We start from the raw sequence: 27,475 nt of genomic DNA, 5'->3' as shown, positions 1-27,475 counted from the left end.
ATGGACCCTGAGATGGCATCAGATAGCAATAAGGACGAGGGGCGTGGGTACTAATAACACTTGATTAGGAATGGACATTGGACAGCAACACTTATTTATTTTTAATCAAAAGATTTTCATTTAACTAGCTTATTTGGAACTCGATTTATGTTTATGATAAATAAACTAGTAAATTCGACTGACCTGGCTGGACAAGGATCCAAGTTGCACTCCTGAAGTTTGGGTTTGGGTTTGATGTTCTCTGGGTAATAGTGGCAGTATTGGTCAGCAACCATGCGGTTGCTCCGAAGATCATAACACTCAGCCGATGTCAGCTGGTAACCTGCAGTATCAAACCATGCAGGCACGTTTAAATGCACATGTCAGTGCAACAGGTTTATTTATGCTTTTTGGCCACCTCACACTAACGGAAATTGTGCCCCTAGGCTCAAGTCGTTTCCCGGACAAAAGACAGATAAATAGAAGGCTCATTAATTTTTGTAGGCCTCAAATACTCAAATTTTAGGAATTAAATTATACCATAAGGCTTGAACTACATAAAGGCACAGCTAGATTATAAGATTCCGTCATAAGAACTCTTCATACTAATTTGTTTTGTATAATCTAAAAGTCCAACAGAGAATTCTGTATCCAAAAAAGATCATCAGTATTTATTCACCAACCATTTCATGCAAGGATGCAAAATTGCCTCCCTTGTACCTGGAGCACCAGGGAGAATAAACTCTCAAATAAATAAATTAATTAATTAAACCTTGATACCACTCCCTTTGGTCAATGGGGGACGATGGGAGACAGCACAGGATCAGGTCCTACCAGCTGCCTGGTAACATTATTTTTGCCTAAATTCAACCTGAATGGGTTAGGTTGAATAAATGGTTGATTAAGACCCCAACAGTAGCCATCATGAATCCCAAGTTTCCCTCCAGAATTAAAAAAATACCTTCTCCTATCCATTTTTTGCTTCACCCAGAATCCTTTGTCATTCTCTTTGTCTCTAGCCAATATTTCTTAGTTCCCCTGCACAAATTTCCACTGTTTAGCGAATCCTCTTAAAAAAAATAATGTTGCTGAGTAACACTTAAAATGTGTTTTATATTTTCTGCCTGTTTCTTCCTTGTCCTGTGGATTTCTGGGGCAGGGTGGGTGATAAGGACTTAGATTCTTGGGGTGAAAAATAAATGTACATAGAGAATTTTTTTAAATTAGGCTTTTTGTATCATTCTAACCCAAACTGAATTCAAAATATATTCTCTCTGGCAGGTGGTTGAATATTCTTATTGCTAAATATGTGTTAGAAAGTCAGATTTAGACTATTTAAAAGACTTGCAAAAGACTTTAGGAAATCAGAAGGAGGCTTATAAACCAGATTTCCTGGCTTGAGGCTATGTTCTCAGACCACCCACAAAAATTAATTGCTCATTAAAGACCTAAAAAGAGACCTTTTAACAATTTTACTGTAAAGATGAAAAGCATGGAAAGTAACGGGTAGGAACACATGTTCCATATTTTTTGTTTTATAAGAAAATCAAAGAGCAAAATGATATTTTATGTAAGTAAATATACTTTTATATTTCAATTACATTATACTCTAAAGCAGATAATTTTATGGCAAGATAATCATTTGTAATTTTCCATAAAATAATTTCTACTTAAGGACAGAATTTACCATGTAGCAAAATGTGGGCACAAGTAATAAGTAAATTATAAATCTGAGATGATGATTTTTAAAAATCATAATTTGTCAGCTTACAAACGTTCCTTTCAAGCTAATCTAGAGTGTGTGAAATGAAAATTCAGGTCAAAAATTAAATAAATGACCCAAATGGCCAGATAATCCTGTTTTCTAAAGTTTCACAAAGTATTTGGAGTAGCAATTCTTTACACTTAGCAAAATGGTCAACCAGGTGAATTTGGAACCAGAGAGGTAAAAGGGAACTGAGAGATCATTTCTTCAGTAACTTTCAAGCTGTGGTCCATGAAATGGGAGGAAGCCTGGTTTCCACATCCCTCACATCCTTACTCGGAGTGGTATTCCTTTTATCTGGGCTTCTTAGTAAGGGTTCCTTTGAAGAAAGGGTTTGATAGCTCAAACATATGAAAACCACTGATGGTTCTACTTCTTCACTTAGATGTGAGGAAAATAAGGCCCAAAGGGGTTGGATATATATGAATCTAACAGTAATTGCCTTATTATATGGCAAGCCATTGTCAAGTTTACTGAAGTTACACTCCAACATCAGCTCTATGTGAAACTGGCGTAGTGGGCATATTATTGAATTGCAACCTCCACAAAGCATGGTTTTCATTTAAAAAGAAAAGAAGAAAAAAATCATTTCCTCTGATTTCTTGCTTTGAAACTATTTCCTGTGTTAGTCATTAATAGATGTATCCAAATAACATACTCTCAAGAAACATCAAAGAAATGGGCAGTTTATTTTTAAACAAAGCAATTTTCTATTTTGGACAGAGAGAGAAAATGGAAACACTATTTTATTGAAATGCTTAAATGTTGAATTAATAGTTATTTAACAACCAAGTAAAAGCATGTGATGGTATTTTTGACTAACTGCTGTTAAGCTAAAATCTAACATTGCTTTATAGAACCTCAGTGTTAGTGGTTTGTTCACATTATGTAGACAGAGATAACAGCTGAAGATGAATTATATCATATGTTCTTATTGCCTTACAAAAATTAATGGATAATCGTTTGTCTTCATTTTGAGGTACCATCCTTCTTTTCTCCTGTCAAAATAATCTAGTGATGACAGATGGTTAATGTATTTTGTAATATAAATAAATGTCAAATCACTACATCTGAAACTAACACAATAGTGTCTGTCAAATATACTTCAATAAAAAAATAATCTAGTGATACCTATCTGGATTAACTACTTAAAACCAACCAATTAACAGGATTTTCCATGAAGCTGGAGCTAGAATTTATTTGATGTGCTAGTTTTTAAAGGAATATACATACAATTCTATACCAATTAAATTAGCAAAATTTTAAAAAATGACAATCCACTGGCTCAGTTGGCAATGGACTAAAATATTCATACATTGCTTATTACCCTTCTGGAAAGAACTTTGGTGCTATATGCCAATAGCCACAAAAATTCTGAAACTCATTCTTGAGAATTTTTCCAAGGAAATAATTTGAAAGGAGAAAAAAAACTTAAGTATTAAGTTATTCATTACATTATAATAGAAAAGTTTAAGTGAACTAAATGATCTTCTATAGGGAAATTCTAAATAAATTATTATTAAATAATTCAAAGGAATTACTATGTAACCACCATAATTATGAAGAGCAGAAAATGGGGGAAAAACACCTTTTCCAGTAATGCAAAGTGCTGTCCATGTTATATACGTGACGGAGCAGAGAGAAGAATTCATGTGGTGACTTTCAAGGAGATACAGATTTTAATAAATAAATAAGGCAAGTGGCATTCCCTTTAATGCATGGATGATGAGGTAAAGCTGAAAACTGACTGCTCCTAAGCCTACAATGCAGTAATATTTTTTCTGGTGATAAACTATTTTCATTAATTAAATCAATCTCTCATTCTTTTTGGACACATCATGCCATGTAGTAGGCCTGACAAATGTTCTTCAGTTGATTCCTGAATAAATAAGTTCACTTCCACCAGATGAGTGGTTTATTCTCAAGTGAACAGAATCACTTCAGGACCAAGCTGTTGCCAACCTATGATATTTCTTGTCCTGGCCTTCCCTGGAATCAAGGAAGAGAGTAAAGACTGTTTCCTCTAATGGGACTCCACAGACAGAAAATGTTCACGGGGCACCTAGACTGAGGCATCTGCCGTGCAGGATGGCTTTAGGATTTGGCCCCATCCAGAAGAAAAGATCTGACCCACCACATCACTAATTTTCTCCCATGCTGAAGTGTTTCTACTCTTATAATAGCCAAGTCTTCCTTCACAGAAGCCAATGGTTCCTCAGCTAAGTGAACACCATTACCTCCTCCACAGGTTGCTGAACAAGGAAAGAAATCCGTCTCCCTCCATCGGTGGATGATAGGCTGATAGAAGATGAACTGGACTGTACTGTCCGCTGGCCCTGAGTTGCGGATCTGTAGGAGACAACAGCAAAGTAGAGAAACTAGTCTGACAGGGCAGTGCTCTCTAAGTCCCTTGCAACTTTGGACAAGGACATATGGTTGTACTGATGGTCTCAGGCTATGTGAGGGACTGCCTTGGGAGAGAAGTGGCATTGGCAATATCGCCTGTCTTACCATTTAACCGGCAAACGTCCCTGCATATGCCATCACCATCATCACCTTCCCAGTTCTGTTCTGCTACAGAACGAGGGATACTTGTGAAGCCAGTAGGATCTTATCCCTAGCCACGTTTTCTCTTTTTCTCTTTTATTTTCAACCTTTCTGGTATAACAGGTAAAATTATGTGGATTTTTAAATGTAGGTTCAGAGACAATTTGTTCTATGAAAATTATAAATGCTATATGCTGCAAAACATGAAAGACCCTGTCTTTGGTTAAAGAAAAAAAAAGGAGATAAAGAATTAAGTAGCTCTTCCCACTTAGAAACCTACAAGGAGTTTCCTGGCAATTTAGTGATTCACATATTTTAATGCACAAAGTCACCAACTGGAAGATTGCTAAAATGCAGATTCCTGGGCCCATGCCCAGAGATCCAGGCAATTCAAATGCCGATGGTCCAAGAACCAAGCTTTTGGAAAACACCAACTTAGATTTTAAAAGTAATTACTTCAAATAAAACATGTGCTTATGGAAATTACAACTCCATTTTTTGTTTAAAGGGGTGACTTGAGTCAATAATTTTATAATGGTTCTTAAAAGTATCAGGTTGAGGAAACATACTCAAATTGGAAGAGAAGGAGAAAGTACCCAACAGGAGCAATGCCTTGGTTTCATGAAGACAGAATAATATGTCATACAACCTTGAGATGGGTAGGCAAGGCTTGGACTATTTATTACACTAAAGGAAGTTCCATGGACAACTGAGAGGACCATCTCTTACTCTAACTCCATTACAGCCATTAGAGAAGCAGCAGAGTCCACTGAATCACATGATCTAAGTCTTTAATAAGGTTTTCAAGTCTTATCACTGTCCCAACTGCTCTTTATCTAGGATAAATTGATTGATTTAGCCTTCAGATTTTTAAAAAGATAGCCTTATCTTTCTGCTGCTGAGGTTAACAACTGGATTAAACATTTAGGATGCAGGGGAAAATAGGAGCAGGGAATAAAGAGGGAGTAGGTGCTAAATCCTAGATCAGTTTTTGGAGTTTTGATGAGAATATGGCAATGTTTCTCAGAAAGTCTGAAAGAGCTGGAAAAGACCAGAAAAAGAGCTGGAAAGAGCTGGAAAGAAAAGCTACAGAATATCTCATGTTATGCTGGGATTCTGACCTACGGAGCATCCAGGTCTTTCCTAACTAGAATGAACCGTGATACAATTCCCTACCTTAAGGCAAAAACAGCTGAGGCAATGCAGCATCTTTCACAAAAGGGAGCATGGCCTACAGATTCATATTTTTCAGTCCTATGTGTCAGGGACAGGATACCTAATTGCTTGCTTAGGGATGTAGTATTAATCACATTCTTTGGAAAGCTCTTTTTTTTAGGCTCACAAAAGCCTACAGTTCTCTTGGGATGTGTGGTTATCATGCTGAAAAGCTATTAGACGAGGGCTCTCATCTGAACACAAGCTCCGTGAAAAAATGAAAAGACCAGAAAATTTGTTTAGATCCAGAGAGATGGATTGTTTTACGGGAGTTCCTTCTGGGATGCTAGAAATTAAACTGAGTCCTAGGAAAGTGGGGAAAACATCAAAATGAGGAGGATATAACACCAAAATCCTTGAAGGAAACTTGCTCTAGTATATCTACAGCATCTGGGTCTATCTTTTAGTTTGGTTCAAGAGGCAAAAAGATGGAGCAGGTCCTTTTTTCAGCTCCCTGGAAGTTACCAATAAAAGCACCGCATGCCCCGAGAAGAAGGAATGAGTGACAAGTTTTGGTGTCAAGGTGGAGAGTTAGTAAACAACATGTCGAAGGAAAGAAAACAAGCAGCTTAAAAAGAGTCTTGCTCTTAATGAGTTCAATGAAAATGATGCGTAATGAGCATAAATGCTGAGACTCTGCCTAGGTTTGAAAAGAGAGTAGGATCGAACAGGGACATTGTTATTTCAAATAGATAAACCCAACCATGACGTATCCCAGTTGCTGGCCATATACTCTTGTATGGTCCCTTCCACACGGATGACATTCCTGCTTCTCCCTTCTCTATAGTCTCCTTCTTCTTTTACTAACAGCAGCAACAGCAACCGCAACCACCAGCACTTATTACATTCCTATGCTGTGTAGGGTACATTTTGTTTATATTAAATCTAATCTTAAAACTACTCTGTGTTATCATCCTCATTGACATTACAGTGAGAAAAATGAGGCTCAGAGAGGTTAAGTGACTTCCTCAAGGCTACACAGCCAGGAAATAGCAGAGCTGGGATTTGAATTCAGGTCTGCCTGGCTGTAAAGCTGCCGTTCTTCTCATGGTACCAAGCAATCTCTCAGCAGTGATATGAAGACATACGCATTTATCTTTAGCCGTATCCTTGAATCTCTCTTCTCAGTATCTTCTTAACTTTTCATTTTAAAGTAGAAAAAAATGTTTAAAATAAAAACAAGAGGCTACCCTGTTGTCTAACCTTGAGAGCTTAATTATTGCTTACAGAGATGAGCCACCATGTTCCCTTTTGCTGGCCTTATTAATTCTGGGCTGCTAGGACCCTTATTATCATTAGTCCTGGAGCTTCATAAACCCTAAATCCTCCAGTATTAGGTTCTAGTTCTCAAGAGTATGTTGAAGGCTTCAGTTTGACACGTTAGAATTTTGTTTTAGGGAGCTAAACACATCTGGCATGTGTAATTTTGACCTCCTTAAATTAATAAGGAAAAAGAATGTTCTGAACCAAGCTTTTCTTCCTATAATTATAATGGTTCAGTGTTTCTAATTCAATATAATGACTTGTCACACTGAAAGTAAAGGGGAAGACAAAACCTGGTCACTTTCCCTAGCAATTGATCACTCTGTCATAATAGAGCTGCAGGGCAGCACAAATGTGTGTGTGGAATGGATGAGCTCTAAGTCCATGTAAAATCAAGGGAATCGAGGAGAAATTACAAACACACAAAAGACATCATCAAATACACAAAGGCTCTCCCAGATGAAGCACTATGAAATGCCATACACTTTTCTTCTCAGTTGGGGAAAGGGCAATTTGTGAGCCTTGGGATGTTCCTCCACTAGGTTCCTTTCTCTAACTGATGTAGAAACTTTTGCCCCAGATGGGCTGCTAGTGGGGTTGGCAGGCAGGGCTCCCCTAGTCTGCCTTGGCTGCAGTGAGTTGCTGCTCTGGCCTGAGAAAAGGTGGACAAACGGGAGCCGTGGGCAGACCCACTACTGTGAGCCTCTGAGCTGGGACCCACAACGCTATTTGACTTGGTCACAGTGCTCTCAGGGCAGCCAAGGATGTGACAACTTGGGAGCACTTGGAAATGGTAGAAATAAGTCAGTATGCCCGCTAGTGAGAGGATAAAATGGAAAACAGATGAATCTGTTTATGAAATGCCTCAGTCTACTAGATTCATTTGGGGCTGTTCTGGAGGTTGATGGTGATAGTGAATCCTCAAGAAACTGTAAAAATACTTTAAAATGCTTATGTTGGGCTTTCAAAAATATGCAACAATATCTTCCTTATAGCACTTAAGTGCTTACAAACACTTAATATTAATGTAATTGTTATTTTATTGCCTCTCTCCTCCATATTCTGTAAACTCCATGAAGGCTGGTACCATTTATCCTGCTCATCACTTTTTCTTCAGCATCATCTACAATGTTTGGCACGTAGTAGGTGTCCAAAAATTGCTGAATAAATGTATGCATGAATGAACAAACAAATGAATTATACACTGATCATGGTCCTTTCAACTACTTTTGGAATTTCAAACTATTATTTGTGAGTATTGATTATTTCAATCACATCCAAGATTCACAGGCTGCCCACGTCTCACAAAGTCTTTCTTAATCACATTAGCCTGAAATGAGGATCTATAGTGTTTACCATCTGTCCATTTTGTTTTAGCACTGAATTATATACATCACTATTTCAAAATTTCCTATCTAGTGTTTTAGCTCTCAAATGACATTGTATGCTAGGAGAGGGCAGATAGCGTATTTAAAAGTCAATCTACCCCAGGCATCAAGCATCTCCTAAAAGAAGGATGTACATGGAAGTTCTATAAACTTACTTGATGAAGTGAAACTCCCAAAACTTTGCACATGTGATTTCTCTCCAGGGGTTCCTCCTATTGTTTCCCCTCATAACAAAAACATTTTTTGGGTGCTGAATTACGAACAGGGTCATGCTCAAGGCTGTCCAGAAAGAAATATGAAAGTGTCCTCTCTGCTTAATACTTTAACTGATGCAAATGGAAACTACGAGCTTTCTATTCCCTAGAGAACTCAAACAAGCTGGTTTGGCAACAATTGGGATGATGCCAATCTTCCCAACCAAATTCCCCAACTATGAAAATGTAATGCATTTAGTAAGTGGTCCTCTGTAGGAAATAACTGCTTTCTAGTTATTAGTGCATGACTTGTGAGTCTGCATTCCTAGCTCTAAGTGTGCTTATTGTTTACTGTTCTGCTGTGTATTTCTGCTGCTTTGGTGGCTTAAGAACCCATCTATCACTTTTCTATCTAATATGATTTTCTTCTTAAAATGGGTACAAGCTGAACATGTATAAATATACCTTAGCTGCTTTCACAGGTAAAGCTAAGTTGGAAGTTCTAATGAAAGATGGACTATGACTGAAAAAGACCCTCTTCTATCTGGGAAGGTCGTTATCTTTCATTGGGTCTGCAGCTTCAGAAAAATACACATGGCATGATAGGGGAAGAAGGGGATACGAAGTGAGCCAGCCATCCAGCCAATAGCCAATGGTCCCTAACAATTAATGTGATGACAGATGTCACAGCCAGTCTGCTCTCATATCCATTTGTCTTAATAGCTACGCCTGCCAAATTGCTCCTGGATCTACCACCTGTAAGTTGATCAGCCTCTGACCATGTTCAGAGAAGCAGCTTTCTGCCTCTGTGTAGACACAGTATTATGATAGGTTTGACTGGAAATTAAAGCATTTTGAAAAGACGGAAAGGAAGTAATTTGGTTCTATCCACTTTTATACACACTATCTCACTCAATTCCTCCCGAAGACTCTATGGGGGTGGGTGTTGTATTCCCACTTTACAAGTGAGTAAACAGGCTCAAGGAGGTAAGGTGATATACTCAAGGTCACACACTCAGTAAGCAGGAGAATTTACCAAACTCTAGAGCGCTATTCTTTCTACCACTCTACGCTAGTATTGCCAAAAATGTTTGCACAGTCGATGGATCAAGTTTAGATTTTTGGAAGAAATGCTCCCCTAGGAAGTAAGATGAGAATTTAGTCCAGTTTTTAAGGTGGCCAGAAGGAAAGATTCCAAAACATTATTCTGGAACCAATAGCAATATATAACAATTCTGTGAGAAAATCTTCCTCTCGTGTAAAAGATGTCTTTTCCTTTTAAATAAACAAAAATGGTTATTTTGGCAATAAAACTCCATGGAGATGTTGACAAATGACCATTCTGAATCCAGTGTATCTCATTCAAAAAGGAACTCATTGCTTAAATTAATATGTAATGCAAAAGAGACTACACTTTGAATGATACTGTGAACTGAATTATAAATTGTGTGTATAATACCTAACTAAGCACCTCAATCATGAATGACGATAAGTAATCAAATGGTAAACTTTCATTCTCAGCTATTTCCTGGGAAAATTAGGGAAGAAAAAGTTGCTTCATTGTGAGTCACTGGAAAAACGGTAATTTTCTTCTTTTTTTCCCCTGTGTCTTAAATTATCTGGCTCATTTTCAATTTTGAGTAAACTGATTTTAAAAAGTATATATTTTAGAATAACTTTACATTTATTTGAATTTGATATTTTCTAATGAAACCTTAATTTCCTCTCATTTGCAACCTGAAGCTAGGTCACCAAACAGGATATAAATGCAAAAATCACTAAAATGATAGCTTAGCTTGTTTCTGAATAAAGATATTTATAGGTGTGAGGCATCAAGGAAAGTATCAAAAACTTCTTTAAATTCATTTTTCTTAAATATATATATTTACATATAGAAGAAAACAATATGCTTTTAGAAGCAACACAGAATTCTGAAAAGAGTTTTGGGCTAGAAGCAAAAAGATGTGATTTTCGGTCTGGTTTATCATCAGCATAAGCTTGGACACATCACTCAAGGCTCAGTTTCCTTGCAGGTAAAATGAAGATGTCAGCATCTGACCTACTTCAGCAACTGCCATGTGTGGCAGGAGTCTTTTATTTATCCAGCACCTGTCAGCGCTTATTGGGTTCTTCTTACCGAGAGATGAAGACAAATATGATTCAGTCCCTGCCCTCAAGGACCACACAGTAGGGAGATGTAATGTAAACAGGAATCTAGGGGTGAATCACAGGATGCTTCTGGAAGGAGGAAATCCTAAAGAACAAGTATGCGTTAGTGAAGAGAATGGAAGAAAAAAAGGTAAGAGCATTGCAGACAGAGGGTGCAGCATTTGACAAAGATAATGGGTTCTGACAGTACAAGATGTTGAGGGACATGTGAGCCATTCAATTGGTTCAAACAGAATGGGAAAAGTCAAAGGTGAGGTTGGAAGGGTAGACAGAATCCAGATTATGAAAAGTAATAGATGCTGTATTATGGATTTGCATTTAAATCCCAAAGCAATAGTGGAGGTGAAGGGCAATCCAGGATTATGAAGAGGAAAGTTATGGTTTTAGAAAACTCACTCTGAAGATAACACAGTCAACAGATCAGAGGCTGGAAAACTCATTCAGAGTCCCTGGTATTAGTTCAAGAGGGAAATACGGAGGCCTAAACCAAGACAGTGGCAGCAAGGATGGAGAGGAAAGAATAGTCTTGAGAGATGGTATGGAGGTAGAACTGACAAAGTTTAACACCTGGATTTAGGGGCGTATAGGAGAAGGGGAAATTGGTTTGAATCCAAGCTTTCTGACTTGGCTGGGTAAACAGTGTATTATTTCACAAGATAAGAAATCAGGAAGATAGATTTCTAGGGTGAGACAAGTTCACTTTTGGACACGAAGAGCTCACTGTGCCTACGGGACATCCACGTGGTGATGTGCAGAAGGCAGCTGTATATATGAAATGCATTTGACAACGCTGTGAACTGCTCAAATGTGAATAATATTACTTAAATCCAATTCTATACTTTTGGTATGTGTATTAACTCTTGCAAGGCCACTAGGGAAATTAATATAAATGCTTTATTCAACAGTACTCAAAGGGCTTCAAAAAATAAAGACATCTTTTAACTTTTTACTGTATTTGCTTATTTAACTGAAATTACTTAACTATGTACAGCATCATTTCTATCATGAGCTCTCTCTGATGGTTTGTAGCTTCTTGTTCACATTCACATGGCTGGCACCTGGACTGGATTAAAAAGAGCTGCCATGCAGAGGGAGACAGAGGACAGCACTCTGGAACACTTCTACCATCCAACCTCACTGCCTATCACATTTTCCTATATGCGTTTTTACTTCCAGCTGCCATGGGGTCATCAAGCCTTAGCTTAAATCAAATGTCCTCTGGCTCCAGGTCCCATGATGAAAAATTTATGGAGTCCTGGACACATTACAAGTTTTACAGCTTTACAGCTGAAATCCTTCAGGTCCTTCTGACCTACTGAAGGAGAAAATATGTTTTATTTTATTGTGATTCCCAAACGTTCTTCTAGTGTGTACATTTTTCCTACAGAATGAGTATGTTGCTTTCAGCAATGTGTTTTATATTACCTTGAAGAGTAGGGAAGCTCTGATAGAAGGAAACAACTTAGTCTTGTTGCCAGTACACGAGAAAGCAGAACTTACAGCTGGAAGCATGACCAAGTCTATGGCTCATTAGTTTGTCTTTCTCTTTGACTGAGGACACTTTATATAAGTCAATGATTGTATCCTAACTTGTTTAAAAAAAAACACAGTTTATATCACACAACTAATGATATGTTGGCTTTTTGAGTCTTTTTATTATATTATATACACACATACACACATAGGATTTTCCTACAACCTTAGAAATATCATAAATTCCTGTAAAGTCCAGCATGTAGCTCAAAACTCTTGACTTATATACTTCCTGGATAATAGACTTTCCCTAGGCAAAACCTAAAGCCTCTCTTTCTATGGGCGATTATAAGGAACATCAGTTTGGATGTTGCCGGAAAACAAGGTACCTAAATGGGCTCACCTTGACAATGAAATCTGCTGTGAGTGGTCCAGCCATTCTCAGTATCTCTTTGTCTGGAAATTTCTGGAAGTCCACACTAGAATTGTCCACAAGAAAGGTGCCTGTAGAGCTGAGACTGTTTTCACCTTTAGCTCCCTGGAGGGTTTTGGTTTCCAGATCTACATAATCAAACACATGAAGAGGAGAGAAAGATGTTCCCAGGGCTACCACAGACCACATGCAGGCACATTCTATGCAACCGAGTCTAGAGTTGAGTCAGGGAGAAGTATCATTCTTCATATGGCTGACAAAATTGAAATTGTGATTTAAACACAATAAATAGGCACCTATGGATCCTATAGGAGTTTAAGCTGCAAATGAAATCATTTTAAAATGCATTACCAAGCATTCAAGGCTCCCTCTCAAAAAATCTTTAACTCCCTAGATGACCTCATTTGGGCACCCCACTTTATCACAATCCTATTCCTTTGACTAAACCATTCCCATACATATCTTATTAATTTCATTCTTTATGGCCCTCAATCTAGAATAGTCTACAGGTTTCTTTTTCCTCTATCAGATCCAGGGTGCATCTCTGAATTCCCTCAGTACCTGTGTGGCTTTATACTTCTGTGTTACCTTGTATTTATTTACACTTTCTGGTACTTACTGCATATGTCTTATTGCCCAAAATGAAGAGACTATAGTGACTTACGGACAGGGAAGTAACTAACTACCTTTTTTAGTTCTCTCTCTTTTTAAATTCCTTTTTGGTACTTAACTTAATATTATGCACATTTATGATATTTCACAAGAGCTTAAGACAGAAAGAAGAACTTCTTGATTCCTGGAGCATTCCAATCTGAATTTGGCCAATGACAAAGCCTATGAAACATCTTTTGTTGTAGGAAATCACAACATGCTAGGGATGATGATAATTATGATGTGTGTTTCAGAGATGATTAATTTCTCAAGTGATTGAGAGGTGATTTAGAATAATTGCTCAGTGCATGAAAGACAGACAGACTGAGTTTAACAGTTTCCAAAACTTGTATATGAACCCTTGGTTTTGGCAATGGTGCTTCAGCAGAAAGATGGAGTGCCTGGGTCAGGCTCCGTGTTTCCTATCCCACATTCAATCAGAATGACTCCTCTTGTACATCTTTTACAGATTGAGGTTCTGGGGTTAAGGACAATTTTAAGGTCTCTGGAGGTACTAAAGAATCTAAAGTATATTTGTACTAAATTATTCTAGATGTTGTCTATTTCAAGTTCTCCACTACAAGGAATACCAACAGGTGGAAAATGTTGGTGTCCAATTACACGCCATGTCCTTCTGGTGAAGTCTGTGGAGCCCTTCTTTGTGAGTAGGTCAGTCTTCCCTCCCCTGCCCCAGTGCAGAGAGGACCTCAGGGAAGGAATGGGGCAAGAACATGGTTGTCATCAGAGGAAAGCAACAGTCCCGTATCTCCTTCCTCTAGCCGTCATTCCTCCAGCTGTCTTACATGTATTTGCACTAATTTATGGAAATATCTCTAGGACATAAATTAACTTAGCTTTGGAAAAATGGAGATCTAAGCTTGATCTGAACATCTGATTCAATTTTATCACCAGGCCTTCCAGATGTCCTTCTCAAGGTACTTCTGATTAAAGAAGAGCTGGGGCTGACCAGACTGCCTATTCTTAATCTGGTTTGGCCCTAAATATTTAAGGTTGGTCCCATCTAGGACCAGCTTCTAGGAGTGAAGGGCAAGAGAGCTGAAAGAGAAACAGGGTGTCATTTACTTACACCTTCATTTTGCTGAATTATATTCCAAATACAAAAACAAAACAAAAACTTCCTTAGCTACATGTATGCGATCAACAGTATGTCTGTTGGAGAAAAAAAGCAGATTCCATTTTGCTTGTCATCATTTATGAATATCATATGCAGCTTTACCTATTAAATCCTTGGAGAAATTAAACCAAACAAGGCCAATTCTTTAGTGTCTTAGTGATCACAAAATTAGGAAATCTGGGAGGATAATACATTAATAAAAATGAATTTTACTCCTACATCTATTGCTTTGTATTCTTTCTTCTGCAATCAGGAGTCAGTCTCCCACTTGGTGATGGTCTTGGCCTGGATGTTTTATATTATCCTGTCACTGCTCAGAAAAATACTGTTTTTGAGGGGGGTTGTTACACGAGTGTATACCCCCATCCAATTCCCAAGGGAAAAACAAATGATTTGAATGGTAATAGTGTACACACATATATCATCCTTTGACATGTGAAATGTATATTTTTGGGGGTTGTTCAGGGTTAGAAAAGAACTTGGATCCATATAAGGTGACTTATCAACATCTTTCGGCTTTGCCTGAATTGTACCTTACTTATTCCTTTATTTCACATGACCCTTCAAATCCCACCTATCCCATGAAATGTATTTATTTTTATTTTTAGAAAGACTACAGTAGGCTATCTGAACTTTTCCAGGCTCCAATTTGTCTTCCTCTTGTTTATCTTTCTGGAATGATTTCATTCATAATCCAATTGCCAAAAGATAATGCTTGCTACCTAAATTAGTTTCTTAGGCATGTGTGTGGGAGGGGAGAAAGAGCAGAAGATGATAGATGGCTTTGTAGGAACCAGGAACAATCAGAGTGGAGGAGATCAGAAATGCTCAAGGGACCAACTTGATATTTTAATAATATGGGATTTAATAGTACCTCCAGTACCTTCATTGGAAATGAAGTCTTTCAGTGAAACTGAATTTTGCAGAAAATACTAGCACATCCTCTCTTACTCCCTCTCTGGTTTGTAGCCTATAATTTTCTGCTTGTACTTTACAGGTCTACCTCTAAACAGCACTAAACAGTAATAGGAAAAAAAAAGATGTTGCTGTGTACTGCTGGCTTGACATGACTGAAGATCAATTCTTGTATAAACTCTGGTGGGGCCATGCTACCATTTGATGTTTGGGGCTACGATTACTCTTCAATCTTGAATCCCAATAGCTATCTTCAAGATATTAGGGCCTTGTATTGTCTCTAATACATGAGATATTTAATTACACCATAATGGTTTTCTTTAAATGCTACAAGGTTAAGGTCGTTTGGTGTTTCAATGTTCCTCTGAGTTAGCGAAGTAATGGAACATGAGAGCAGGAAGAAAAGGAGAAAGAAGGAGAGGGAGGGAAGGTTGGAAGGAAGAAGAACAAAAGGAGAGGCGAGGCAAGGAAAAAATTAAGATTGATTGGAAAGGAAGAAGAGAGAGAGCGGGAAATAATATTCACTAAAGCATAAACATGTGCTTAGCTCACGAACAACCTATTGGGAGCATCTATTTTGTATTTTTCAGGATGACTGTGGTTAGAGATAATTACCACAGAGGTTCCTGCTATCTCATCAGACAACCAAAAGATAAACAGAAGGACTCAAAATATCATCTTATGATAGAGTAGAAAGATTTGTACTTCTGTACTTTAATCTCTTCTGGGAACAAAACATAAATAGTAATGACTAAAATTCCCAATACTCAAAGGAAAACAACTGGGTTTACTTACACAAGTGATCAGGTCCTTTTAAGACAAGGCGAACATGTCTACTTCCATAGGGAATAGCAACCACAGTGTCATCCACTAGAGAGAAACAAAGCAAAGTCTTAAAAGCACATAATTTGATACAAAATCAATGATTGTCTAGTATTAAAGTCACTGACTTACATACCCAGCAAAATGATAATCTTTTTTAAGTGTTTGAAATGTAAACACAAGTATTTGGGAATCAAAATGTCCACTTCCCTCAAAAGAAAATATGTTAAAAATCTGGTCACTAGCTAATTCAAGCGGGATCTGGTCTTTTAAAAAAAATATATGAGTTTTGATACTTTGAAAAAATGGATTTGTAAGTTTTCATTTCTGATTTTAAAACCTGATCTTATGTCACCAAATTTCTCTAGATTAGCACAATGGCATTGAATTACAAAAAGAAAATAAATTCTAACGTTCAAAGGATGACTTTAATATATCAAAATTTGGATTTCTCTTTAGCAAAGTAACTATTTTGGATAAGTAGGACAGATAAGAATAGGAGAAAATATATTTGTGTTCTTTAAACCCGTCTAGGGCAGAAATCATGTCTTCTGTTTCTGCAATATCCTTCATACTCTCTACATCTAATTCTGTATATAGTGAGTGCCCCATTAATTGTTACTAGCATTTCCCCACACATGCCCTCTCTGTTTTGAAAAGTAAAAGAAAAAAATTGACTGAATCATAGATCATTTAAAAATGGATTACTTTTCACCCTACTTTAAAATTGAGCCTAAACTGGAAGCAGTCCCAAAACTTACATTTAAAAAAAAAATGAGAGGTCTATTACATACACCCCAAACACATCACAGGCATTCTTATTTAGAACTCCATTTGTAACAACAATACCTTATTTACACGGCACTGAAGAGTTTCTCTTTCACCTAAATTATTCTATTTATTCCTTCACTCAAAACTTGTAATATAGGCAAAGAGAACGCTACCATCCCCATCTTATGATGCAGAAACAAAACCTCTGAGAAGTATAACAAGTAGCTCAAGGTCAAAGAACGGAAGGGCATTCCAGAAGACAAGGGAAAGTTGTTGTTTTTTTTTTCCTGAGGAAGATTTACCCTGAGCTAACATCTATTGCCAATCTTCCTCCTTTTTGCTTGAGGGAGATTAGCCCTGAGCTAACATCCATGCCAGTCTTCCTCCATTTTGTATGTTGGTTACCGCCACAGCATGGCTGATGAGTGCTGTAGGTCTGCGCCTGGGATCCAAATCCGTGAACCCAGGCGCTGAAGTGGAATGTGCCAAACTCAAATACTATGCCACAGGTCCAGCCCCAAAAGGTGGGTATTTTTAAACTCACCAGCATATTCAGAAGCTCTGTGGGATTCTCTGTTTCACATATATCTTTCCAATATTATACATTATCATCCCATCACTGGAAGCATTTAGTTTAAACAAAGGAATAACAAAAGGTAGCCAATTTCTCTGAACCTTAACATTATCATCTTGTCTTTGGAAGAATTTAATTTCAATAAATGAATCTCAGAAGATCCCTAACTTCTCTGACGCCTAGTCTTTTTCTCTGGAAAAGAGGGAAAAGAATACTTACCTCGTAACACTGTTACAAACAGATATAGATGTGAATAGAAATACCAGTATTGATATATAGATGCATAGCCCAGAACACAGTAAGCATTTTGTAAGTATTATTTTCCTCCTTCTATTCCAAATATCCTTAAGGACAGGAACTGAAAGACTGTTTATTTTTACGATGTTTTTAAATGTTGCAAGTCTCCTAACACATAACCAGCTGAATGAGGCAGAAGACTCATATGCTCTCAATTCCTTCCCTGAAGAGGTTACATTTATCAAGTTCTCTACAATATTGGATATTCTACTCACACTACAACCTTCTAGCTGTTTTTAATGTCATACATTGTTAAAGAAAAGGCTGACTTTCAGATAACGAAGAGTTTGTGGCATATGGGAACAAAACACATAAGGCGAACACAGAAAAGGGACAAAAACGTTCAGACAGGGCCCACAGAGCTGTAAATGCCTTGCATAAAGACATGGATTTTTAAGTTTACAAAAGAAACTCAAAGCAGTTAAAACAATGGGATTTCTAGAAATAGAAAGTCTTTGTTTATCCACAGGTCAAGCAAAGTGCAAGTAAAAGAGAAGGTTTCTGTTTGGCCCTGCAATGCTCAGCGGCAGTTTTCAGACCCACACACTGTTCAGGCGGCCTCCTTCTTGTCCTGTTGAGAAGTGACTCACATTTCACACACTGGGGCATTAACCCTGGCTTTTGGCTGACGTGGTAACCTTTGTGTGCTGCCCGAGGGAGATGGGGAGGCACCTAGGAGGTTGTTGGGGGCAGAGGGTAGGATGGAAAGAGTAAACCAGGCAAGAATGGAAGGTCTCCTGATGCCCTTCTGCACTTACCTAGTCAAAGAGAAATACGGAGCAACTAAGGCTGGTGCAAACTTGAACAGTCGGCAGCACACAGCACAAGAGCCAGGCAGAGTCATGGCCTATCTTCTATGGTTCTGTAAAGGTCTAACAGACAACCGGCAGGTGGGTCATCAGGCAATCCAGGGAATTCATTACTTTATTCCGCAAATATTTTTGGAGTGTCTCCCCAGTAACAGGCTCCATGCTAGGTACTAGGGATTCATTGACAGAAAACGAGCAAAGCAACAGCCCCATAAGATGGCCCCTGAAAAAGGGACCTAAGATAAAATATGTGGGGAAATATCACATACTATACCCTGCTCGTGGAAACTCCCAAAGCACATTAGTTAGTTTTTTAGAAGCCCTGAACCAAAGAAACCCATTTCACTCAATTTAACCCAATGGATCCCCAAAATGTTTACCTAGGGATACTTTTTATTATGTATCATCTGTTAACACTAGAAGATACATGTCAGAATATTCTTTAAGAAATGGTGCTCTTAATTTGACAAAAAGTAAGATAGGAAAAAAATTAATTTCATTTTCTACGTGTTAATAAAAAGTCAGTCTTTGAGTCATATAGGGATTAATAATTGTCTCATTTGAACAATAGAAAGAATAAACAAATGGGACTACATCAGGCTAACGAGCTTCTTCAAGGCAAATGAAAACAAGATTGAAACAAAAAAACAACCCACTAACTGGGAAAAAATATTTGCAAGTCATATATCTGACAAAGGCTTAATATCCATAATATATAAAGAACTCTCACAACTCAACAACAAAACATCAAACAACCCAATCAAAAAATGGGCTGGAGACATGAACAGACATTTCTCCAAAGAAGATATACTGATGGCCAATAGGCACATGAAAAGATGCTCATCATCGCTGATCATCAGGGAAATGCAAATCAAAACTACACTAAGATATCACCTTACACCCGTTAGAATGACAAAAATATCTAAAACTAATAGTAACAAATGTTGGAGAGGTTGCGGAGAAAAAGGAACCCTCATACACTGCTGGTGGGAATGCAAACTGGTGCAGCCACTATGGAAAACAGTATGGAGATTCCTCAAAAAATTAAAAATAGAACTACCATACGATCCAGCCATCCCACTACTGGGTATTTATCCAAAGAGCTTGAAGTCAGCAATCCCAAAAGTCCTATGCACCCCAATGTTTATTGCAGCACTGTTTACAATAGCCAAGACGTGGAAGCAACCTAAGTGCCCATCCACAGACGAATGGATAAAGAAGATTTGGTACATATATACAATGGAATACTACTCAGCTGTAAAACAGAACAAAATCATTCCATTTGCAATAACATGGATGGACCTTGAGGGAATTAAGTGAAATAAGCCAGCGAGAGAAGGATAATCTGTGTATGACTCCACTCATATGAGGAATTTAAAATTATGGAGTGAGAACAGTTTAGTGGATACCAGGGAAAAGGTGGGGTGGGGGGGGGTGGGCACAAAGGGTGAAGTGGTGCACCTACAACACGACTGACAAACATTAATGTACAACTGAAATTTCACAAGATTGTAACCTATCATTAACTCAATAAAAAAAAATAAAAAATAAACCTGAAAAAAAATAATTGTCTCATTTGATGGTAAATGCTCAATGATTAGAGGTGGGTTAGGGGAGTCTTCCACTCGGCATTTACTACAGTATTGCTCACAGAGAGGTGTTTAAGACATCTGAGAATGTGTGAACAGTCTGGTTTCATCACCTGCCTCCTCAGGGCTCAATTCAGTTGGTATGGCTGGTGAGACAGATGCCTCCATTCTCTCCCAGGGTGCTGCACGTTCCTCCAGGAGCCCTTTCCCACAAAGGCACACTGCTCTATGATGGAGGTCATCTTCCCTAATCTATTCTGGCTTGGTTGACAGAACGATGATGCCAACCTTCAGGACACATTTCTAGGTTTTTAATCAACAATTCTAAAAGATTTGCTTCAAAGATCAGATAACCTCTTTCTCGGTTAAATGGACAAGCTTCACAGGAATCATAAGTTCTGTCATTTCACACATATGGGTTGCAAATGTCCTTTCTCAAAAAATTGATCTCAAGGATTGCACCTAAAAGATTTCCTGAAAAAATCTATAGCTATATGTATACTACACATCTTTCTTTAGAACATTCTAAATTCATTTTTAAGCTTGTCATATGTGGATATTTTTGTGTGATTCAGTGCTGTTATCAGAGAAAGGTGATAATGATAAGTTTTGAAAAGATAGGATTTCCTATTTTGATATCTGAGTTTGTCTTATTTTTACTTCTGTTGATAAGTACGTGTTTTTAAAGCCAATTCCTTCCACACCTATAGGGCTGATACTTAATCTTATTTTTATTATTTTTAATGAAAGATCCATTGTTAACATAATTGGCTACTTATGAAAATAGTCTGCCAATCTTGAGGAGATTTTAATGATATATTTTTTATCCTCATGCCAACATTGTTACTCTTAAAATATATCCAATAAAATAACATGAAACTGAGTATTTAAGCCCTCCAAATCCACCCCCCCCCAAGTTTATCAGTAATTGCACAGTGGAGGATACACACTGGAGGACCAAACAAGATGTTTCTCCTCCACTGCATTTCCTTCTTACAGTTGCCTAGACCAAAAACTTTAGCGCTGTCCTTGATTTCATCTTTATATCTAAACAGTTAGAAAGTCCTATTGCCACTAGAGTCTTATTGCCACTAGAAATATCATGTTTCATTCATTCTACCATATTTCACATTTTAACGCATATGAAATCAGAATGCTGGTCCCTCATATGCTTTCTCACCGAGGCACTAATCCTGCCATAGTTATCTTTGCCTGCACACGTGCTAACATCAAAACAGCCAGTATCAAACTTGCAAAATGAATGTGAGCAGCTTGGAAGGAAATTCCAAGAGAATAGTGGAACACACTCAACCTCTGGGGATCAAATTGTTGTGGGAGTTGTAGGGAGATGAGGAATCAGAAGTCCCTAACAACATCCTCAAAGTGGGAGTCAAAAGCTGGCTACTTCTACATACTTGCAAACATGAATTAAGAGCCCAGCATCAAGACTTCCGCTTCCTGCCAAGATGGAGTAACAGGGCCAGACTTAATCTTCTGCCTGAAACAGCCAAAGGGGCAGAGAAAAGATATGAAACTATGGCTTTCAAGACACAGCATAACAGGCAAAGAAGGGAAGCAATCCTTGAAAGTCAGGAAACAAAGTAGGTGAGCCTTAATATTTCCCCAGCTTACTGCCTTGAAAGAGTTTCCAGGTTGCTGCTCAGGAAGTGGGAACTCAGGTAGAGCCTGGCAGATTGCCTCAATCAAAGAGACAAAGCTAAGACTCCAAGGAGATCAAGGTGGCCAGAGTTTGAAGGACAGATTACCAGAGAGGAGAAAGATTCACAGAGAGACAACTCTGGAGATTTAAGAGCACTCCCTTCAGGTAGCCAGCAGTGTAGTCATATAATTAGTATGTGCATGTGAACAAACTACCTGAGCCTGGGGAAAGAACCACACAAAAGAATTGTAGGAATGAGTATGTAGCATGCATATAGGGCTGGGAATACTATCTTATCCCACCAGCCAGGCTGGAAATCTTCATAACTCACGAAACATCAAACACAGAGAAGTCCTGCCTCAATAGCAGGGCACAATTAGCACTAGCCCAGGTGTCGCTTTGATCCCACCTACCACATTTTAAGGATCAAACTGATTCCAAGTAACTTAACTGCTTCTAGAACAAAACTCAAGAATATTTACAGGAATACAAAAATATCTAGCAGATAACAAGATAAGTAATAAACAAGATAAAATTTCCAATGTCTAGAATCAGGTCAAAAATTTCTAGGCATGCAAAGAAACTGAAAAATACAGCCCAAAGTGAAAAAGAGAAATCAATCAATCAAAACACAGAATAGACATTAAAATAGTTACTATAACTGTATTCTATATGTTCAAAAAGTTAAGTACAAAGAAGAAATCTCCAGGCCCGGAGAATTTCACTAGTGAATGCTATCACGCATTTAAAGAAGAAATAACATCAATTCTATACAATCTCTTTCAGAAAACAGAAGAGGAGGGATCACTTCCCAACTCATCGTATGAGGCCAACATTATACCGATACCAAAAACAAAGATAGTATAAGAAAAGGATACTAATACACAACTGTCTCTCGTGGACATCAATGTAAAAAACCCTCAAACAAAATACTGGAAAATAAAAGTCAGTAAAATATATAAGTAATAATACACCGTAATCAAGGAGAGTTTATCCCAGGAATGCAAGGCTGGTTCTTTCTTTGAAAATCAATTAGTTTGACCCATCACAATAAAAATCTAAGGAGAAAACACACATGATCCTATCAATTGAGGCAGAAAAAGCATTTGACAAAATTCAACATTCATCCATGATAATAACTCTCAGCAAATTAGGAATAGAAGATAACTCCCTCAAAGTGACAAAAAGCATCTTCAGAAAACCTACAGCTAACATCATACTCAATGGTGAAAAACTGAATGTTTTCCCCCCTAATATTCAGAATAAGGTAAGGATATCTACTATTGCCACTTCTATTTAGCATTATATTGGACATCCTTGCCAGAGCATTAAGGCAATAAAAGTAAATAATGGTTTACAAATTGAGAAGGAAGAAGTCAAATCATGCTTATTTGTAAATAACATGATTGTTTATGTAGAAAATCCAAAACCTCTAAGAACTAATAAATGACTTTGGCAAATTAACAAAATATATGGCTAACACACACAAATAAACTAACAACATACAATCGGAAATTGAAATAAAAAATAAAATGCCATTTACAGTAGCTGAAAAGAAATGAAAGAAGTCTAAATCTAACCAAAATATACAGGATATATACGCTGAAAACAAATAAAAGCCGATTAAAAAAATCAAAGACCTATATAAATGGATAGACATGAAGTGCTCATATTTTAATAACTTAACATATTAAAGATGTCGACTCCTGTCAAATCAACCTGTAGAATTAACATAATTCTAATCAAAATACCAGCAAGATTTTTTGTAGATATGGACAAGAAGGTTGTAAATTCATATGGAAAAGCAAAAGAAATAGAATAAAATAGTCAAAATGAATTTGAAAAGAAGGACAAAATTGGAGGACTCAAACTACCTGATTTTAAGACTTTAAAGCTATGGTAACTAAGACAATGTGGTATTGGTGAAGAGATAGATACATTGATTAGCATAGAGTCCAGACATAGATTCAAACAGAAATGTCCAGTGGACTTTTGACAAAGTTTTAAAGGCAATTCAAGAGAGAAAAGATTATCTTTTCAACAAATGGTGCTGGAAGAATCGGACATTAATATGTAAAAAAATCAACCTAGACATAAACCTCATACCATAAAAAAATTAACTGAAAGTAGGTCATAGATCTAAAGGCAAGATGTAAAACTATAACATTTTTAGAGGAGAACACAGGAGAAAACTTTGTGGCCTGGGGCTAGGCAAACAGTTCTTATATATGACGTTAAATGCACCATCTATGAAAAAAATGATAAACTAGTCATCATCAAAATTAAAACTGTCCTTTTTTGATAGATTATGCTAAGTGATCTTGAAAAAAAAAGCTACTACTGAGAGAAAATATTTTTAAACCACATATCTGACAAAGTATTTCTACTCAGAATACATAGAATTCTCATGATTTAACAGTAGGAAACCAAACAACTCATTTTAAAAATGGGCAAAAGACTTGGACTAACACTCCACCAAAGGAAATAAGAACATGTGTGTGACACGTAGAATAATTCTGTTCCTCCTGCAAGAGATGTCCATGTCTTAATCTCTAGAACCTATGAATATGTTATGTTACATAGAAAGGGGGAATTAAGGTTGCTGATGAAATTAAGATTGCTAATCAGTTGACCCTAAAATAGAGAGATTAGGGCCCAATGTAATTACAAGCTTCTTTAAATTGGAAGAACGAGGCAGAGGATAAAGTCAGGAGTCATAGAGAGATTGGAAGATGCTGTGCTGCTGGCTTTGAAGATGCCAAGGAATGTAGATAGCCTCCAGAAGCTGGAAAGTCAAAATCAAAGAAAATGGTTTCTCCTCTAGAGCTTCCAGAAGGAACACAGCCCTGCTAACACCTTGATTTTAGTCTAGCAAGACCCATTTCTGATCCTCTAGAACTGTAAAATAAGTGTGCTGCTTTAAGCCACTGTTTGTGGTAACTTGTTACAGCAGCAACTGGAAACTAATACAACACGAAAAGACATTCAACATCATTAGTCATTAGGAAATTTCAAATTAAAACAATGAAAGGATACTACTGCATACCCATTAGAATGCCTAAAATAAATAATACTAACAATGTCAAGTGAAGGCAGATCTTTGCTCAGATGCCATCTTATCAGTGAATTTTTCCTTACTAACCTATTTAAAATTTCAACTGCCCTCCAACTCCCTTGGCTGGCAGCCCATCCCTATCTCCAGTTCCTCTCCTTCCTCACTTTACTTCTTTCCATGACTCTTATCGCCATATGATACATACACATTTTATTTAGTTATTTGTTTTGTCCCTTTATCTGTCTGTCACGCTAGTCTGTAAGCCCTATGGGAAAAATGGGTCCTTGTTTTGCTCTTTTCTGGGTTTCCAGCATCTACAACAGTTCCTCAGCACACAGCAAGTACCCAAGAAATATTTATTATTAGATGAATGAGTGAATGCATGAATGAATTGTTACTGAATGAATAAATGAATAAGTGGCTTGTGATTATAGCCTGAAGTCAGGTGCAAGGTGGAAATTTCTTTAAAGTTTTGTGCTTTCTTTAAAAAATTCACATACATTTTTCACTTTATAATATATAGACCTGTGTTTTATTACAAACATCCTTTACCTCAAAGTCTTTGAACTGGAATGATGGTCCAGGAATACGTTTACCCATAGCCATTATAAATCAGCATAAGCTATGGTCTGAGAAGCAAAGCCATGCATTAGGAGCTTCATTTTATCTTGATATAAATTAGTTTATCCAGCCCTCGCCATTCAAGGGAAGTAGAGAGAGAGTTTTAGGATACCCAGGTGATTTCAAACACACAGATCCATATGAGAAGTTTGCAAATCTGGAGACATCAAATTGAAAGCTCATAGGCTGGCTCCAGGTCTAAGTTATTCTGAGTACACTTGGAAAATATATACTATGTACAGGCCAATAAAATTTTCAAGAAAACGAGCCTTTAATTTCAAGAATCAAGAGTAAGTTAATGTCAGCTAAATTTGATTCTTTTTTTGTTCGCCTGGGGAAGTTGAGAAAAAGTGACCAGGAAAAATGGGAAGACTGAATGCTGTCAGTTGACAGCCTTTTCTTTTAAAAAAGGGGAAAATGTGTCTTGATCCAGCTCTATAACTCTTGGGTGTTTTTGTATTAGGCAATTATAGCATCTTTTAATACAAAGATGGTTTCTTTCTTATGTGCCAGCAAAGGGCAGCCATTGGATAAGTTCCCCCTACTTCTCTTTTTTCTTCTGGCACTTTCCACCACGGTCTTTCTCCATTCTTCTGTTTTTTCTTTGTTCCCCTGAGGCTTGATAACATGAGGAAAAAAACTTGGATATACATTCAGAAGAAAATGAATTCAATGTGGGGAATCCAAGTGCTAGGAGTTCGAAAAGAGCATGTGGCTGGCTTACAGCGCCTTTGGCAGAGCACAGGGGAGAGACCTGGCGGAACTCCTCCAGGCCTTCACGCGTGGAGAGCTGCTCACCTGGCCAGGACACCAGGCCCTGCAGAGGAGCCTAATCTTCCCTGCCTGTGGGTCACCTCATAGCCTGTAAATATAGGGTGGAAGGTTCTTCTGGGGTGGAGAAAACGTAAACGAGCCAGTTTGCTCAGCATCTGCTATAGATTGTGGTGACGTGCATGCATATGCTGGGCTTTATTGGCATAAATCATTTTGTCACAAGGCATCATCAGCGCTAAGGTAAACGAGTCAATTGCATTTTGTCATTGTGGATAATCATTAGGCTGTGTGTCATGTAATTTACCCATGGTGGGTCTTGAATCAAGCCTTTTCATTGAGGTATCTATTTGCAGACCTAGAGATGACTTATGGTTTTCCATTTGCTTCAGTTTCTTCCTTCAGAGCTTTTCTACCTTTGTTCCAGCGGTTCAGGCCCTGAAGGTCCCTTATTATCCCTAAACAGGAGGGTAAGAGGAATATATATCTGAGCAGAATATTCAGGCTCCTCTATGAGGACAGGAAAGTGGGCAAGATGAGAGGGAATAAAGGAAGGATGCCCACCATGAAAAGCATGCCCTCTGAAGTCGCTATACAGTAGTTCCTGCACAAATACAGGCTGTCTCTTTCTATGCCTAACAGAAATTCCTAGATTTGTAGATAATGAGCACTGATTCAATTATGTGACAAAAATATTCAAAAGATTTTAACTCTTCTAATGTTCCTTAAAGAGTTCTACAAAAGTGACCTTTTAAATGTAACTTTTTTTTTCAAATATCCCACCGTGATTTCAGAGATTTACAAAAGAATTATGCCTCCCTCCTTCTCTGGTTTTCATCTTCTAAGTTCTTTAATTTTTCATCTTACAGAAGAAGCTACCAGCACATGACCAAAGGAAAAATCTCGCCCGAATGTACTATATCAATGTCTAACTTACCTCATCCTTCATTCTCTCTGCCAGAGTCTTTTTTTTTTTTTTTTTTTTTCAGAATCACATTTTTCACTGCCTGCAGGGATGTTAGAATGTGGAGACTTCCCTCAGCTGGCACCTCCAATGTTTCATGTGTTTAAAAGTCCTGAGTCTTTCTTCCTGCCCCTTCTTCTTCCCTAGAGCCTAGTTCTTTTGGCAAGCTGCTTTTCCTCGACTTCTTGGAATAGCTCTCCAGTGCACACTGCTTTGCTTCTTGACCTACAAGTCCATTTAAAGCCACAAACCCTCCAGCTAGTCAACAAGCAAAGAGAACAAAACCACATTCAGTAAGGATATTCATTTTCATCTCCCAAGCCAAGGGAGACATGTGCAAAGAGATACTCAGTCAAGGATCTATTGAAGCTTTCTGGATAATGGCAAAATCTGGACACAATATGCCAAGCAAGGT

The 27,475-nt window shown here is 37.7% G+C and overlaps 1 protein-coding gene across 3 annotated transcripts in view; it reads right to left on the bottom strand.

Moving 5' to 3' along the window:
• The window catches only part of ADAMTSL1 (ADAMTS like 1), a 362,288-nt gene that overhangs the window by 214,773 nt on the left and 120,040 nt on the right, over nucleotides 1–27,475 (bottom strand). For all 3 annotated transcript variants that reach the window (XR_006889167.1, XR_006889168.1, XM_046664981.1), the window contains exons 6-9: nucleotides 15,923–15,997; nucleotides 12,397–12,554; nucleotides 3,982–4,093; nucleotides 184–322 (exon numbers count right to left, since the gene is read on the bottom strand). Coding sequence is in view for 1 of the 3 variants with exons in the window: in XM_046664981.1 (XP_046520937.1) it covers nucleotides 184–322; nucleotides 3,982–4,093; nucleotides 12,397–12,554; nucleotides 15,923–15,997 (484 nt within the window). In the remaining 2 variants the exon portion in view is untranslated. The remainder of the gene's footprint in view (nucleotides 1–183; nucleotides 323–3,981; nucleotides 4,094–12,396; nucleotides 12,555–15,922; nucleotides 15,998–27,475) is intronic.

The sequence above is a fragment of the Equus quagga genome, chromosome 6, assembly GCF_021613505.1.
Source record: "Equus quagga isolate Etosha38 chromosome 6, UCLA_HA_Equagga_1.0, whole genome shotgun sequence".
NCBI classification, from domain to species: domain Eukaryota; kingdom Metazoa; phylum Chordata; class Mammalia; order Perissodactyla; family Equidae; genus Equus; species Equus quagga.
Note: the sequence above shows the minus strand (reverse complement) of the source record. Positions and strands in the feature narration are given on the sequence as shown.